Here is a 15,368-nt window from a genome sequence, read left to right on the forward strand (position 1 = left end):
ACGGCCTCACCTGGCCTCTCGGAGGACTCACGGCGCTCCAGGCGACCAACCAAAGGAGGCCCCGCCCCCGAAGCCCCGCCCCTTCGTTTACCGCCAGATCTCGGAGTACCCGGATGAGGGGTTCCGTTGTGGGTCCTTGTGAAGCGGCGGCGTCGACCGGGTTGGTGATGGGGGAGTGAGTGTTTGGGAAAGTTGCGCTGACGCCCCCGACGCCCTCAGAGCTGACCCGCCGACCTCAACTCCAGTCCGCGCCCCTTACCCTGTCGCAGACCCCGTCCTGTCCCGCTCCATTGCTCCAAAGCTCTCGGGGCTGTTCATTCTCTTGGAACCGGAAGAACTGGAGCGGTCTAGAAAGGGACCGGAGGTGTCAGCAAGTTGTGAACCTCCCAGACTAGAACCAAGGTCCGTTCCTCTCTCCCCTCTGCCCTCCCAGTTCCTCCAAACCCAGCCAGTACCCTCACTTGACCCCAGAAATGGCCTATCACCCCACCTCAGCTGGGGACAGGGGGAACACCGGAAGGCTCACCTCTCCCCTTTGAATTTTTGTTTTATTCTTCAGACTTTGAAGGACCCACCGGGCCACTTGCCCAGCATTATTAGTGCCCCTACTGCTGTACAAATTTTAACCTCAAAAACAAAACCCAGAATTTCCCCAGTGAGAACCTTAATGACCCAGGAAGGCAGTCCGCCAGCTAGTCCATTAGCTCTGCAACTTCCAGGCCCTGCCACATCCCACAGACTCGGTGAGGAAGAGGAGGGGAACCACGTGCTTTGGAGCACCTGCAGAATGCCACAGAGGATACAACCCCCATTTTACAGATGAGGAAGCTGAGGCTCCACAGAGTTGGTTTACCTAAGATCCCCCAGTTAATCAGAGGCAGAGCAGGTGCAGAACCAGGTGTGGGATCTTTCTGTTCAGACTCATACAGTGAGCCTGAGACCCTGAATGACCCCCAAACACCTCTGAACCAAGATGAACTGAGGGGAGCTGAGAGGTCCTTGTGGTTTGCGTGTGGTTGCCCACATCAGAGACTCTGCCTGACTTGGGAAGCATCGAATTATCAGTAGACCCGGAGTGACCCCCAGACACCTCTGAAACAGGATGAACTGAGGGGAGTCGCAATGCCCTTGTGGTTTGTTTACATGTGGTTTCCCACATCAGAGACTCTGCCTGGCTTTGGAAGCATTGAATTATCAGTAGAAAGAACACAGGCTTTGTAGAAAGACTAGACGTGGATTTTAAGTACTGCCTCTTACAGTTATGGCCCTGAACAAGTCACTAGAGCTCTCTGAGTCGGTTTCCCAGAAGTAAAACTTGCTCACAGGCTTAGTTGTCTCCCTCTTGGTTTGGTACCAACACCAATAAGAGCCAGTGCGTGAAGATCTCTGTAAACATATACAGCGCCCGTGATATTGATGTAAGAGATGAAGTTACTCTGTGCGTCACTTTGCCCCTTAGAGATGAGGTGGGTACTGCTCTGGAGAATAAAGGCAGCCCTGTGCCCAACGTGGATAGATCTGTCTTCTGGCAGCCTAATGCGGGCGTGAACCTTGGTCGGCCCCACACTCTTCTCCATCCCCAGCCCACGTTCTGGAATTTAGACTCGGATCAAAGTCTGGGGCAGCTCCCTAATTACGAGTGCCCTGGAAACATGATTGTGCCAGTAGGCTGCAGGTGCCTCAGCAGCACATATTCTTACCCTGTCCTGCAGGTGCTGCTGCCACCTCATTGTGCTCAGACCCAGCTGGCACCCACCGGATCACCCGTCTTTTGGCAGCTCAGTACAGTGTGAACTCAGCTAGCTTGCTTCGGAGCCTCCCCACTATGGTGAGTCTTATGACGGTCAGGGCTTGGGATGGACACTGGGCTTGGAGAAGTGGGGGCCAGCCCTAGGCATGCTTGAGTTCTGTATACTCAGACCAAGAGGTGCTGTTGCCTCCTAAGGTTAAGAGAGGTTAAGAGAGGGTCCCTCTTAGGGCCTGGTCCCTGCTTCCCTTCATTTCTCAGCTAGTCCCAACCAGGCCTGGGGTTGCAGCCTCTGAGTCCCTCTGGGGTCCTTCTGCCCCATCTGGTTTATGTCTTTAGATTAGAACAGGAACAGTTACTGTGTAATGGACACTGTACCAGCCACAGAAGGAGCCATGAAGAAGGGCCTGGTGCCCGTTCCTGGGAATGTGTGGGCTGGTCCCGTGGGTGGGATCTACACTTCAGGAAGCTCAGCATTGCCACGCATTGCTCCATGCTCACACTAGAACTGATGGGAACCATAGCAGGCCTTGGACAGACCAAGGTTCATATTTCAGCCTGCCACTGACCAGCTGTTTGAGCTTTTACAGAAGACTTGACCTCTCTGAGCCTCTTTCCCCTGCAATATGAAGCAGATTAAGGCGTGAGGTGTTTATCAAACCTGAGTGCTGGGGCCTTGTGCAGTGCCTAATCAACTTCCTTCCTGTTCTACCCGCTCATGCCACTGGGAAGCAGGAATGGCACTGGTCCCAAGCCCTCCTCAATGACTGGCATGAGAATGGTTGCAAATCCCAGGCAGGACAGGCTGTCTGTCATTGATGGCGAGGGGTCACCTTCGGGAGGGGGGTAGCACTGGAGGCTTTGGAGCTGAGAGCAATCTCACCTTCATGGTATATCCAGTGCCCAGCAGGCTCTGAGAGCTACAAGCCGGGCCCCTCCCAGCCTCCCTGCAGCTCCTGGGAAAGCAGCATGATAAGGGCAAATGGAACCAGTTTGGGAGCCAGGCACACCTGGACACTTACTGCCTGTGTGACCTTGAGCAAAGTCATTTATTTATTTATTTATTTATTTTCATTTTTCTGAAGCTGGAAACAGGGAGAGACAGTCAGACAGACTCCCGCATGCGCCCAACCGGGATCGACCCGGCACGCCCACCAGGGGCGAAGCTCTGCCCACCAGGGGGCGATGCTCTGCCCATCCTGGGCGTCGCCATGTTGCGACCAGAGCCACTCCAGCGCCTGAGGCAGAGGCCACAGAGCCATCCCCAGTGCCCGGGCCATCTTTTTTGCTCCAGTGGAGCCTTGGCTGCGGGAGGGGAAGAGAGAGACAGAGAGGAAAGCGCGGCGGAGCGGTGGAGAGGCAAATGGGCGCCTCTCCTGTGTGCCCTGGCCGGGAATCGAACCGGGGTCCTCCGCACACTAGGCCGATGCTCTACCGCTGAGCCAACCAGCCAGGGCCAAGCAAAGTCATTTAACAGCAACTCAGTTTCCTCACCAACCTAGTCTTTTCCCCATAGGGTTGGTGGGAAGATTAAATGAGACATGCTCAAAAGCACTTAGACGCAGTCTGACTCTAAGTCACTGCTTGTGAAAGGAGCTGATCATGCTTTTCTGCTCTCCCTCCTGACCCAGATTTGTCTCCTTGTCCTGAAGCAGGCAGCCTGGCTCTGGCCCTTGCCAGACCTAGAAAAGGTCAAAGTTTACACAAAAGATCCCGATGCCCACAGCCTGAGCAAGGAACCTCTGAAAGTGCACCTTATCAGGACCTGGCGCAGCTGCAGGTCACCCCCAGGCCACCAGGTGGCACGGGGAGCCCAGCTCCCTGGGGCTCTTTGGGGGGGGGAGGGGCAGTCACTCCGGGACAAAGGTAGGAGCTCCATAGTGTCTGCAAACCTCCTTCAGTTAGCACCAACTTTTTGAAAAAAGGAAGTAGCTCCCTTTTATTTCAATTTTTACTACATGCCAGGCATACACTATTAAATCCCCATTTTTTCCCAGAAGGTCCTGAGGCTCAGAACAGTGAGGTGTCCTGCCTGAGTTCTCACAGTGCAGGGAGGCAGACGTGGGATTTGAGCCCGGGGGCCCATGCCTGCAGAACTCAAGTTCTTAACTGCTCTAGCCCCAGGCCACCGGCCTCTTCCGTACCTCCTGGGTCAGCTCAGCTGTAGCTCTCAGACCAGCCTGCCCATGACCCTCCCATCTGAGGCTCTGGCTGGCCAGTTCCCTCTGTCTGCTGGTGAGGCCCTGCCCACCTCTCCCTGATGGTCACTGGTAGCTCAAGTCGTCTGACCTCGCTTCCTGGCCTGGCCAGTATACTGCAGTCTAGCCACCTCCAGACCCTGGAGTATGCTCTCCCTCTGCCTGGGGTGTCCTCCCTTTGCCCTGCATACCCCTCACTCCCTACCTAACTCCTATTCTTTTTTTTTTTTTTTTTTTTGACAGAGTCAGCGGAAGGACAGAGAGGGACAGAGACAGGAAGGGAGAAAGATGAGAAGCATCAATTCTTCCTTGCAGTACCTTAGTTGTTCATTGATTGCTTTCTCATTGATGTGCCTTGACTGGGGGGCTGCAGCAGAGTGAGTGACCCCTTGCTCAAGCCAGTGACCTTGGGCTCAAGCTGGCAACCTCGGGGTCTCAAACCTAGGTCCTCCACATCCCAGTCCAATGCTCTATCCACTGCGCCACCGCCTGCTCAGGCTCCTACTTATTCTTTTTTTTTTTTTTTTTTTTTTTATATTTCTGAAGCTGGAAACAGGGAGAGACAGTCAGACAGACTCCCGCATGCGCCCGACCGGGATCCACCCGGCACGCCCACCATGGGGCGACGCTCTGCCCACCAGGGGGCGATGCTCTGCCCATCCTGGGCGTCGCCATGTTGCGACCAGAGCCACTCTAGCGCCTGGGGCGGAGGCCACAGAGCCATCCCCAGCGCCCGGGCCATCTTTGCTCCAATGGAGCCTTGGCTGCGGGAGGGGAAGAGAGAGACAGAGAGGAAGGCGCGGTGGAGGGGTGGAGAAGCAAATGGGCGCTTCTCCTGTGTGCCCTGGCCGGGAATCGAACCCGGGTCCTCCGCACGCTAGGCCGACGCTCTACCGCTGAGCCAACCGGCCAGGGCCCCTACTTATTCTTTACAAAGACTTTCAGGATCCCTTAAGGAGGCTGGGTCCTCTCCTCTGTGCCCTGTGGCACGTGTGCATTTTTCATGTGTAGCACTTCCCACAGCCTGTGGAAACAATCTCCGTGTTTTCCAGCAAGGGCAGGACCAGCATTCTGTTCATTCTTTACACACAGTGCCTAGTCCTGGGCCTGGCACACCCAGAGGTTCGGGTGGTATTTTTGCCCTCAGCGAAGGCCCGGTTGGAACAACAAATGAATGCGGGGCCTGTTTGGCCCCTCTCCCTGGCACTGAAGCTTCAGCCTAGGGCTTCTCCCCCTTTGACAGAAAAAGGCTGTTGGGTCCCAATTGTATTAAATTATTTTATACTCGGGTCTCCAGTTCACCATTTTCTCTGTATTGAAGACATCTTCAGAATAAATATAAGCCATAGTCCAAAACATTTCATAAATTAGGCAAAGGATAAAAAGATAAAAATTGAGAAGAGAACTCACAGAAATAGCCACCTGATAAAATGACAATTCTGCCTGTCGCTGGAGTTCCTGCTCCGGTGCTGTTCCCGGTAGTTCTTGAGTGGGGTGGTCTTGGCCATGTCACATGGCACTGTGACTGAGGAGGCTGGGAGCCAGGCCGCACTAGAAAACTCCTTGCTCCTCTCCCACAGACCTCCAAGAAGCTGCTGAACTCGGTGGCAAGCTGTGCTGATGATGCCCTTGCTGGCCTGGTGGCCTGCAACCCCAGCCTGCAGCTCCTGCAGGGCCACCGTGTGGCCCTCCGCTCTGACCTGGACAGCCTCAGGGGCCGAGTGGCGCTGCTGTCGGGTGGGGGCTCCGGCCATGAGCCTGCCCACGCTGGTGAGCACCCTGGGCCAGAGGTGGGAAGTGGGTCGCTGAGCAGAGAGGTGGGGCTCCAGGGAGATTGTCGGTGCTTCTAGGAGATTCAGATCCCAGCTCAGAGTCAGGAACCGATCCTGGTTCCCGCTCTTCCACTCCTTGGGCTGTGATTTGGGGCCAGTTATTGCCTCTCTCTGGGCCTCAGTCTCTATAGCTTATAAAAGTAAGAGGTTGGGCCAAATGATCTCAGCACTGGCCTTTCCAGCTCCGAGCCAGTGATTCTGTGAATCCTCCTGGCCTTCCAGCTGACCTTCACTTCCTCCGTGAAGCCCTCTTGACTCCTCCAGCATAGAGCAACATCCCTCTTCTGAATTCCCGCCCTGCGTTTTCACATACTGCACTAAGTGTCCTGGACCGTTTCCTGTTCAGTGCCAGGTGTGTGAGCTCTCCTTGAGAGCTCCTGGCGGTACAGATCCTCTCTCCCTTCCCTGTTTGCTTCACAAAATCCATTCAGCCGTTCAGCAAACATTGATGAGCACCCACTGTGTGCCTGGGGTAGTCTGGGCACTAGGGATGCGACAGTGAACCCCACAAACAAGGCACCTGTCATGGAGCTTCTGCTGGGGAGACAGGCAGCAACAAGGTAAACACGTAAGGGAAAGAGATCATTCCAGAGTGTGTAAGTGAGGCCATGAAGATGAGCGAGCGAGGAAGGCACAGCGAGCCGTGGGCCGGGGTAGGTAACCGCCAATGTTGGGAGGTCAGGGAAGGCCTGCCAGGGGGTGACTCTGACTCGGGGTGAGATCGGTGGGAAGCCGCCTGTGTGCTCTTCTAGCAGCAGGTGCATGGGGGCCACCAGACCGTGAAGCTCAGAGCAGGGAAGGCTGCCAGGGGGTGACTGACTCGGGGTGAGATCGGTGGGAAGCCGCCTGTGTGCTCTTCTAGCAGCAGGGGGCCACCAGACCATGAGGCTCAGAGCAGGGAAGGCACAGCCCCCCCCAGCGTCCTTTCCCCACCCGTCTCCAGGTTTCATAGGGAAGGGGATGCTCACGGGGGTCATCGCGGGAGCTGTGTTCACCTCTCCGGCAGTGGGCAGCATCCTGGCAGCCATCAGGGCAGTGGCCCAGGTGGGCACAGGTAAACCTGGCAGGCAGGAGGGGCTGCTTCCGGGAGGGCACGCTGGGTTTGGGGTGAGGGCGAGCACTGATGGGGCCCTGCTGGCTGCTCCTGCAGCGGGGACCCTTCTCATTGTGAAGAACTACACTGGCGATCGACTCAACTTTGGCCTGGCCCGGGAGCAGGCCCGGGCTGAGGGCATCCCGGTGGAGATGGTGGTCATTGGGGATGACAGCGCCTTTACCGTCCTGAAGAAGGCAGGCAGGCGGGGGCTCTGCGGCACAGTGCTCATACACAAGGTGAGGTGCCCTGCCCAGGACTTGGGCTGGCCAGCCCCTCCCAGCCTGCTGTCACCTGGCTGCCCCTGATACCTGATCCTCTCCAGCCCCCTGACCCCATAGGAAGCCATTCCTTCCCCAGTGCTCCCTGATCGAGAAAGGCCCCATGTCCCCTCCCCTACCTAAGCCCAGCATGTAGGCATTCTCCCAGGCCCTTCCCTTCATTCCCCACCCCCAACCATTGCCCTGGCCTGGCGATCCTGTTCCCGAATGCCTCTGCAGCACACGCTCCTCAGGTCCCTGCCCTTCCTGTCCCCGCCTTGGTTCAGTGCTCAGCTGCTGATGCCCAGGTGGCTGCAGCAGCGTCCTCACTGGGCTCCCCTGTCTGCTTCCTGCCTACCCTTCCAGTCCATTCCCATACTACCCCAGACGTGTCTTTTAAAAACGTGTGTTTTATTAGGCTGCTCACCAGCTGAAAGCCGTCTAGGGTTCCTAGGGTCGGCCAAGGCTCTTTAGTCTGACACCCACCATACCCTCGCCCTTCCTCCCTGAACTTCCCAAGTTCATCTCCCTCCTCTCTACCAACCTCCTATGCTCCATTAGTACCAGTGCCCTGTTCCACCAGGCTGGGGCTCACCTCTGGGGCTTTCCTGAAGCTCTGTCTATGGCCTTGAAAGTCCTTTCTCCATCTAACTAGCCTTGGTCTAATTCCTACTATTCCGTTGAGGTCCAGCTCTGATGTCTGGGAGGCGTTTCCTCCCACTACACCGAGCTGCTTAGAAGCCCCTCCTCAGTGCTCCCATCACATGTATTGTTACCAGATGGGCCGGCAGGAGCAGGTCTGCCTTGGGCCTGCCCTGGTGTGTGGGTCCTTGACTTTGTGTAGGAAAGCTTTCACAACACGAGTCCAGGTGATTTTGAGAGTTTGTTTATTAAAGCTGGAGACGGTGCAATGAAGGAAGGGCTTAGGACAGAAGGAGAACAGGAGAGGGCCTCGGTGGGGCTGCTTGGCTCTCTGGGAAGTTAAAGAAAAAGGGGGCCTTGGAGACAGGATTTGGGGGGTCAGTCTGGGACAAGCAGCTCCCTGGTTGCAACTCGCGTGGGGACCCTTAGAGTAAAAGAGGAGAGTATGGGTGTGCCTGGAACGAGCATGCCCCTGGGCTTTTTGTCCTAAGACTTTTTCTTTAGCCAGTGAGAATCTTAGGGGGGGGGTCTCAGGAGAGGGTCTTAACAGAATATTCACTAGCTTTTCATGTGTGCCCTTGAGAATGTTTGTTTATTAATGTATGTGTAAAGAGGTGTCAGGGTTATTTTCTGGTTTTATATTTTTAAAGACTGTGATTAAAGAGGGACCAGGACCGAGGCCAGTCTGCCCTGGGGTGTCCTGGAATGTGTAAGCTATTTGCTCCCAAGTGTCCTTGGTTAGGGAAGATAAAACCTTGTGATTCATTAGCTGGCTGTAAACTGCTCAAATTGTTTGGCCTTTTTTTTTTTTTACATAGGCAGAGATAGGGACAGACAGACAGGAACGGAGAAAGAGATGAGAAGCATCAATCATTAGTTTTTCGTTGCGTATTGCGACTTCTTAGTTGTTTATTGATTGCTTTCTCATATGTGCCTTGACTGCGGGCCTTCAGCAGACCGAGCAACCCCTTCCTGGAGCCAGCGACCTTGGGTCCAAGCTGGTGAGCTTTTTGCTCAAGCTAGATGAGCCCGTGTTCAAGCTGGTGACCTCAGGGTCTCGAACCTGGGTCCTTCCACATCCCAGTCCGATGCTGTATCCACTGCGCCACCACCTGGTCAGGCTGTTTGGCCTTTTAAAATTATTTTGTCTCAGTTTCCCTTATTCTACTTGTCAAGGAGTTTCCCTAGCATCTTGCGACCCTGCCTCACTGTCGTTTACCATCTCACACTGAATGTGCAATTTGTGTGTGTCTGCTTCCCCAGCCCCTCCCCAGACTGAGAGTTCCTTCAAGGAAGGGGCTGTGACTTAGTCACTTCTTCTTCTTCTTCTTTCATTTCAGCACATACTAGCTGCTTGGCAAAGAGTGGGTGGGTGGGTGGGTGGATAGATGAATGAGTGGATAGATGGCAGGACGGGTGGATGGGTGGATGAATGGATGGATGAATGGAACAGTAGGTGGTAAGTGGTTGGGGCGGGTAAAGAGAGCCACATTATATATGCCCTGGAGAAAAAGCTTGAGACAGGGGACCAGGAAACCGGCTGTCAGCTAGCTGTAACTTTAGACAGTCGCCTCCCCTCTCGGTGCTAGTTTCTCCATTTGTTAAGTTCCCTCTGGCTCCAGCAGACTGGGGTTCTTAGGGATTCCTGGCAGGTCCACTGTGAATGCAGAGATCCACTGTTCTGCTCTAAACACAATGGGCCGGGTTGATGTGGTAGTACTCAGAGTCCCCTGGCCAACTAGAAACTCAGCCCCAACCTGTCTTCAACCCCGGAGTGCTCCAGTGACTCCTTCCCTGGGGGGCTTATTTCTGTGTGGGTCCAGGTGGCGGGTGCCCTGGCTGAGGCAGGTGTGGGGCTGGAGGAGATCGCAAAGCGGGTGAGCGTGGTCGCCAGTGCCATGGGTGAGTGCCAGCCCGGGCGGGGAGAGGAGGCTGACCTTGGGACTAGAAGCAGGTTCCCAGTGGCTGCCGGCTGTTCCCCTGGGCTGAGGGAAGGTCTCCCTGGGGGAGCTGCCGGGGACTAGTAGCCTAGGGTCCCAGAGCTAGGTTTCTCTTTGGTCTGAGATGAGGAGCTTCCCTGGCTAATGCCTGCTACCCTGATTGATGCCAATAGCAGAGCAGTCATTCGGTCACACCTCATTTCTCATAGGGACCCTGGGAGTGAGCTTGTCCCCCTGCAGCGTCCCTGGTTCCAGACCCACCTTTGAACTTGCAGCTGATGAGTTAGAGCTGGGCCTGGGTAAGCTTGTGGCCACCCCTGACCCAGCCATGCCTGCTCCCAGGCTTCTGCCCATGTCTTATACCCCAGAAACTGTCTGCCTGGTCCTTTCAGCTTACCTGGAGATGTCATCTAGGTGGTCTTGCTGTTTTTTAAGTGGGCACTTGAGGCTCTTCTGGCCCAACCTGCCCGATTTCTACCATCCACACCCAGGGCTCCAGCCACGAGAGGCTCTGTGCACGGCCCACCTCCCTGCATTGCCCACACCATTCCCAGGCCTCTGCCAAGATGCAGCCCTTCTTTCAGGAGCCACTCAGAGCCCCGAGCTCTTCCTCTCCTGTGCTTCCCAAGTGATAGCCAAGTCTCATGTTTCTGTGCTGTGACCGCTTCTAGTTAAAGCGATGTAACTCAGTAAAAGTTAAGTTTCTGGCGATCTCCTCCAGCAAGCCACAGCTCCCGGAGGGCAGAAACAGTGTGTTTTTCATTCTTCTGCCCATTTCTGCCCTCACCCCGACGTCCCCAGCACCTAGCCTAGCACTGAGTAAATCCTGATCAAAACACGATGAGCAAATCCCCGGGTCTGAGCACACCAGCAGTGAGTCCCTCTGCCCACAGGGATCCACGGGGAAGCTGGTATACGCCGGATGAAGGTAGGGGGACTCCCTGGGCCGGGCTGGTCTAAGGCCGAGGCCCTGGACACAGCTCACTCCTGGATCCCTCTGGCAGATGGCAACCGCTGACGAGATCGTGACAGTCATGCTCGACCACATGACCAACTGCTCCAACGTGTCCCATGTGCCTGTGCAGGCTGGTGAGGGGTTGCTATGCCTTTTGTCTCCCAGCCCTTCCTCCCCACTGGGTGCGGGGGCCCAAAGAGTCTCAGCCGGTGTCATATCTGCCCACAGGCTCCACAGTGGTGCTAGTTGTCAACAACCTGGGTGGCCTGTCATATCTGGAACTGGGCATCATCGCCAATGCTGCAGTCCGCTCTCTGGGTGAGCCCACCCTGGAAGGGGCCCTCCCAACCCCCAGAACTCTTCCCTCCAGCCCTTTGAGGGTGGACGTAAGAAAGGTGGCTGAGGGAGGGTCGTGTGATGGCCCAGAGCTCGGGCTGTGCAGCCAGATGAGCCTGCGTTAGACCGTGACTTTGCCACCTAATTGCTGCCAGCACTGAGCCTGTTCCTTGTCGGTAGAGAGGGGATAAAAATAATAAATATCTGCCTCATAGCGTCAATGAAACTAAACACACATAACGTACTTAGCACAGTGTCCAGCACCTGCAAGAGCTCAGTCAGTGAGACCTGTCATTACCTGCCTGCCCCTATTGAAGGGACATTGCCAGGGAACGTAGTCATTAAGTGCATTATGGAGGAATGCCCTGAGCAGATCTGGCCCTCTCCCTACTGACCTCAGGGCCACAGCCTCCAAAGTCCTTGTTTTTCTCTTACTCTGTTTCTTTATCTGATGCAGGGGGAGAGAGGAAGTAATGCTCTTTCTGCCTTCCCCCTCTGATGTCCGTGCTCTGTTACTGCAGAGGGCCGCGGGGTCAAGATCGCCCGTGCCCTGGTGGGCACCTTCATGTCGGCCCTGGAGATGTCTGGCCTTTCTCTCACCCTTCTGTCAGTGGATGATCCCCTCCTGAAACTGCTAGGTGAGCCCTGGAACCTGGGGTCATCCAAGCCAGGGCTCCCTGTAGGTGGAAGGAGCCAAGGGGACGTGGGGAGCCCGTGACAAACAGGCCCCCGTGTAGAGGCCCTTTCTGGATCCTCCAGCCTTCTCCAGCTGGCGTGTGATTGGAGGAGCTGGTATAGGAACTCCCCCAGCGCCGGCGCCCTCACGCCCCCCTTCCCTGTGTACAGTGGGACTCAGTACTTTCTTACTGAAATGGGAGCTGGGCCACCAGCTAGGTAATTCAGGCCCACTTGATCGCTAGCCAGACAACCCATGTCTAAGAGAGTCACCCTCCTGTCACTAGATGCTGAGACCACCGCATCAGCCTGGCCCAACGTGCCCAAGGTCTTTGTGACTGGGCAGAAGCGGACCCGGGAAGCACCCAGAATGCCCCTAGAGGCTCCTGATTCCACTGATGAAGGAGGTACCAAGCCCTGCTGTTGAGTCAGGTGGCCCTGGGCATTGGTCTGAGCCCTGAGGGATGCAGGGGGTGCAGGGGCCTTGATACCCTTACTTCCCACACCGTCAAGTTCAGTTGTAAGAAGGGCCAGGCTCACTGCTCCCCACTGTACTTCCCCTCTAGGCGTAGCCTCCAAGCGGATGGTGCTTGTGCTAGAGCGGGTGTGCACTACCCTCCTGGGCCTGGAGGAACATCTGAACGCCCTGGACCGCGCTGCCGGCGATGGGGACTGTGGCACCACCCACAGCCGCGCTGCCAGAGGTTGGTGCCAGGGTCCCTCTGGCGTCAGGAGAGGGGATGGTGGCACACTGATTCTGAGACTTGGGCATTTCATAAACCAGAACAATTTCAGAAACATTTGGATTGCTGGCGTAGGTTGCCAGCTCTCTTTTGCCAAGCGGTCATTCACAAAAACCTAGCACCCCCGCCCCCTATTTTATAGGGAAAAGACCTAACGCTACAGATGGGGATGTTATTATGGAGCAAAATGTAATCTTACAGCAAATGATAACTTTAGATTCAGAGGGAACTCATTCTATAGTTCTTTTTCTTGGCTTTCCAAGACTAGTGAACAGCCCTTAATTGTCCAGCATCATTTGGTCAAGAAGAATGTATTTAGTGCCTATAACGGGCCAGGCGACTCTGCGTACAGTAGTGAGCAGAGCAGATATAATAAAAACCGCTGCCCCTGCGGCCTGTGTTCTGGCAGGGACGGGAACAAGAAACAGTCTGTGAGCCACCAAGGGTGGGAGTTCCCGAGGAGGGAAGTGCAGCAGGGAAGCAAGGCAGGGAACGTCAGGTGAGGGTGTTCAACCGGCCCCCTGCTGGTGACTGCGAGGGCCCTGTCAGTCACCGGTCGCCACCCCTCTGCAGACTGCACCCTGGGTACAGAAGGGAGCTCTGGAATCTCTTCCTGTGGGTTCCCTCAGCCCGTTTCTGGGCCTGTTGCTGCCGCCTGGCAGTGGGACTGGGCATTAGCCTGGAGGGAGGGCCTCTGAATTCCTGGCCATCCCTCTGCCTGCAGCAATCCAGGGGTGGCTGAAGGAGGGTCCACCCCCTGCCAGCCCAGCCCAGCTTCTCTCCAAACTGTCCTTCCTGCTACTGGAGAAGATGGGAGGTTCATCTGGGGCAGTGAGTGCCGGCGGTCCCGGGGCAGAGGGCTGACAGAGGGTCCCGGGTTGGCTGAGGTCCAGGCCAGACCTGAACGCTCAAATTCTGGTCCTTTCTAGCTGTATGGCCTGTTCCTGACGGCCGCGGCCCAGCCACTCAGGGCCGGCACTGACCTCCCAGCCTGGTCTGCCGCCATGGACGCCGGCCTGGAGGCCATGCAGAAGTGAGCCAGAGCCCTCTGCCTTAGACCAGGGGAGGGCTGGGGAGGTGGCTGATGGCACCTGTCCCCAGCCAGGCCCTGCTCCCACCCCCAGAGTGAGTCCCTCCAGTGAACCTTATTTGTTCTCTTCCCCTCAGGTATGGAAAGGCTGCCCCAGGGGACAGGACTATGGTGTGTATGGGCCCAGCCCTCCGCCCGTAGGGTTACAGAGGCCCTGAAGGCCCCCCTCAGTGGCAGGGTGAGCTCAGCTCCCCTCTCCCTCGCCCTGTCCAGGTGGATTCCCTGTGGGCAGCAGCACAGGAGCTCCACGCCTGGAAGAGCCCGCGGGCTGATACGTGCCAGATCCTGACCAAAGCAGTCAAGGTGAGTGAAGCTGGGCCCAGCCGCCCAGGCTTGGAGCAAGCTAACACCCTTCCTAGACCAGCTTCCTTCTCTGAAAAGGAGTCCCTGTCTCACGGAGTGTTGTGAGGCTAAAGGAGAAATAGAGCCTCAACACGGTATCTGGGACATAGCAGGCCCTCCGTAAATGGGGTCCCTTGCCCTGCTAGAGACAGGTGGGAGGTGACGGAGTAGAGGGTGCTGGCAGAGATGGGACAGGAAGGGCCAGGGTTGATGGCAGGAAGGAGACCTGGTGGCTTGTCCTCAAACCTGCTCCTCCCCCCACTCCTCTCAGAGTGCAGAAGCTGCAGCCCAGGCCACCAGGAGCATGGACGCTGGAGCTGGAAGAGCCAGTTATATAAGCTCTGCGCGGCTGGAGCAGCCAGACCCCGGGGCGGTGGCTGCCGCGGCCATTCTCCGCTCCATCCTGGAGGCCTTGCAAAACCAGGGTGTGTGAGTGCCTCCCTGGGCCTCAGGGCCTCTCACTGCCTGCAGAGGCGGCCACTGTCACTTCCTTCTGCCTTCCCGCTGTCCTCCTCCCTCGAGTCCCAGGCCCGTCCTCTAAGGTCAGCAGGGAATCCCCTCCCAGCCTCAGAACTGCTCCAGTGTGGAAACTTCAGGCCCTGAGTGTGTCGCCTGCCTGCTCAACACTGTCCTCTCCCTCCTTAGGAAGGGTGGGCTCCTGGGGTCAACCTATTCTGCCCCAGTCACCTCTGGGCTTCAGCACGTGGCATTTTCCCTGTCACTTGCATTGCTGACTTGGTTTTCAGGGTCTCTGGGAGAGACCTTCGGCACCTGAACCTGAGGCAGTGTGGGAAAACCAGCTAATAAATCATACTGAAGCACCAGGGCTTCTGCTTCCTGAGGGACCTTTCCCCAAGTACGTGAACAAGCGGCCCCACTGCTGCCCCGGGGACTGAGACTCAGCCCCTGGTTGAGATGATCATGACCCACCTCCTACCACCTGAGACCCAGGCCAGGCCTGCACACCTGGGCTGATTCCACTGCGATCCTCAATCCTGTCCTCCTCGCGATACGCACACCACACCCGATGGAGTGCTGTTGGCAGCACTAAGCTAACAGTGCACTGATTCTCCAGGAATCAGATGGGCACTAGGACACCAAGAGGAAAAGAAACCACCATGAGGCTCAGTGGTAGGACAGAAACTGCCCAGGCCAGCCGCTAGGTCTCTCTAGAGCGGTCACTGATGGCCCTGCCAGGTCTGGTGTGTGGTGGACACACCCGACTCATACTCGGTGCAGGGGAGCCGTTCCAGGGACTGGTGGGGACTCACATGGACACGGTGTTGGATCCTGGTTCTGCTTCAAACCAGCTACATAAACTCAGGCCTATTATAAAATTTAGCCTCTTAGAATCTGGAAAGTCAGCGTGGCACCCATCTCATGGGGATATGGAAAAGGATTCAAATGAACTGATCGTGAAGCCCCCAGCAGAGTCCAAGGGCTCACTCATTGGGAGTTAGGGACTGTTATCACTGGTGTCTGCAAGCAAGTCCGTCCAGGTCATCTGCTCCAGCA

The 15,368-nt window shown here is 56.3% G+C and overlaps 1 protein-coding gene across 3 annotated transcripts; it reads left to right on the forward strand.

Moving 5' to 3' along the window:
• The first annotated feature begins 60 nt into the window (after positions 1 to 60).
• TKFC (triokinase and FMN cyclase) lies at positions 61 to 14,674 on the forward strand. Of its 3 annotated transcripts, none has more exons than XM_066251652.1 (18): positions 61 to 160; positions 1,713 to 1,828; positions 5,526 to 5,715; positions 6,721 to 6,831; positions 6,928 to 7,109; positions 9,596 to 9,674; positions 9,922 to 10,011; positions 10,606 to 10,640; positions 10,717 to 10,801; positions 10,896 to 10,985; positions 11,525 to 11,641; positions 11,966 to 12,085; positions 12,245 to 12,382; positions 13,146 to 13,252; positions 13,351 to 13,454; positions 13,589 to 13,622; positions 13,725 to 13,814; positions 14,125 to 14,674. In XM_066251652.1, exons 2-18 carry the CDS (start codon positions 1,826 to 1,828, stop codon positions 14,284 to 14,286), a joined length of 1,737 nt encoding a protein of 578 aa, XP_066107749.1. In that variant the 5' UTR covers positions 61 to 160; positions 1,713 to 1,825; the 3' UTR covers positions 14,287 to 14,674. The 3 variants fall into 3 exon arrangements, with proteins under 3 accessions (XP_066107749.1, XP_066107747.1, XP_066107748.1); XM_066251650.1 differs by having other exon boundaries at positions 123 to 402; XM_066251651.1 differs by lacking the exon at positions 61 to 160 and having other exon boundaries at positions 1,651 to 1,828.
• The last annotated feature ends 694 nt before the right edge of the window (positions 14,675 to 15,368 follow it).

Source organism: Saccopteryx bilineata, chromosome 1 (genome assembly GCF_036850765.1).
Source record: "Saccopteryx bilineata isolate mSacBil1 chromosome 1, mSacBil1_pri_phased_curated, whole genome shotgun sequence".
Classification (NCBI taxonomy): domain Eukaryota; kingdom Metazoa; phylum Chordata; class Mammalia; order Chiroptera; family Emballonuridae; genus Saccopteryx; species Saccopteryx bilineata.

Coding starts and splice junctions, on each gene's coding strand:
- TKFC (XM_066251652.1), top strand. Junction 10,012..10,605: donor TGAGTTAGAGCTGGGCCTGG/GTAAGCTTGTGG, acceptor CTCTGCCCACAG/GGATCCACGGGGAAGCTGGT. Junction 13,253..13,350: donor TGGGAGGTTCATCTGGGGCA/GTGAGTGCCGGC, acceptor GGTCCTTTCTAG/CTGTATGGCCTGTTCCTGAC.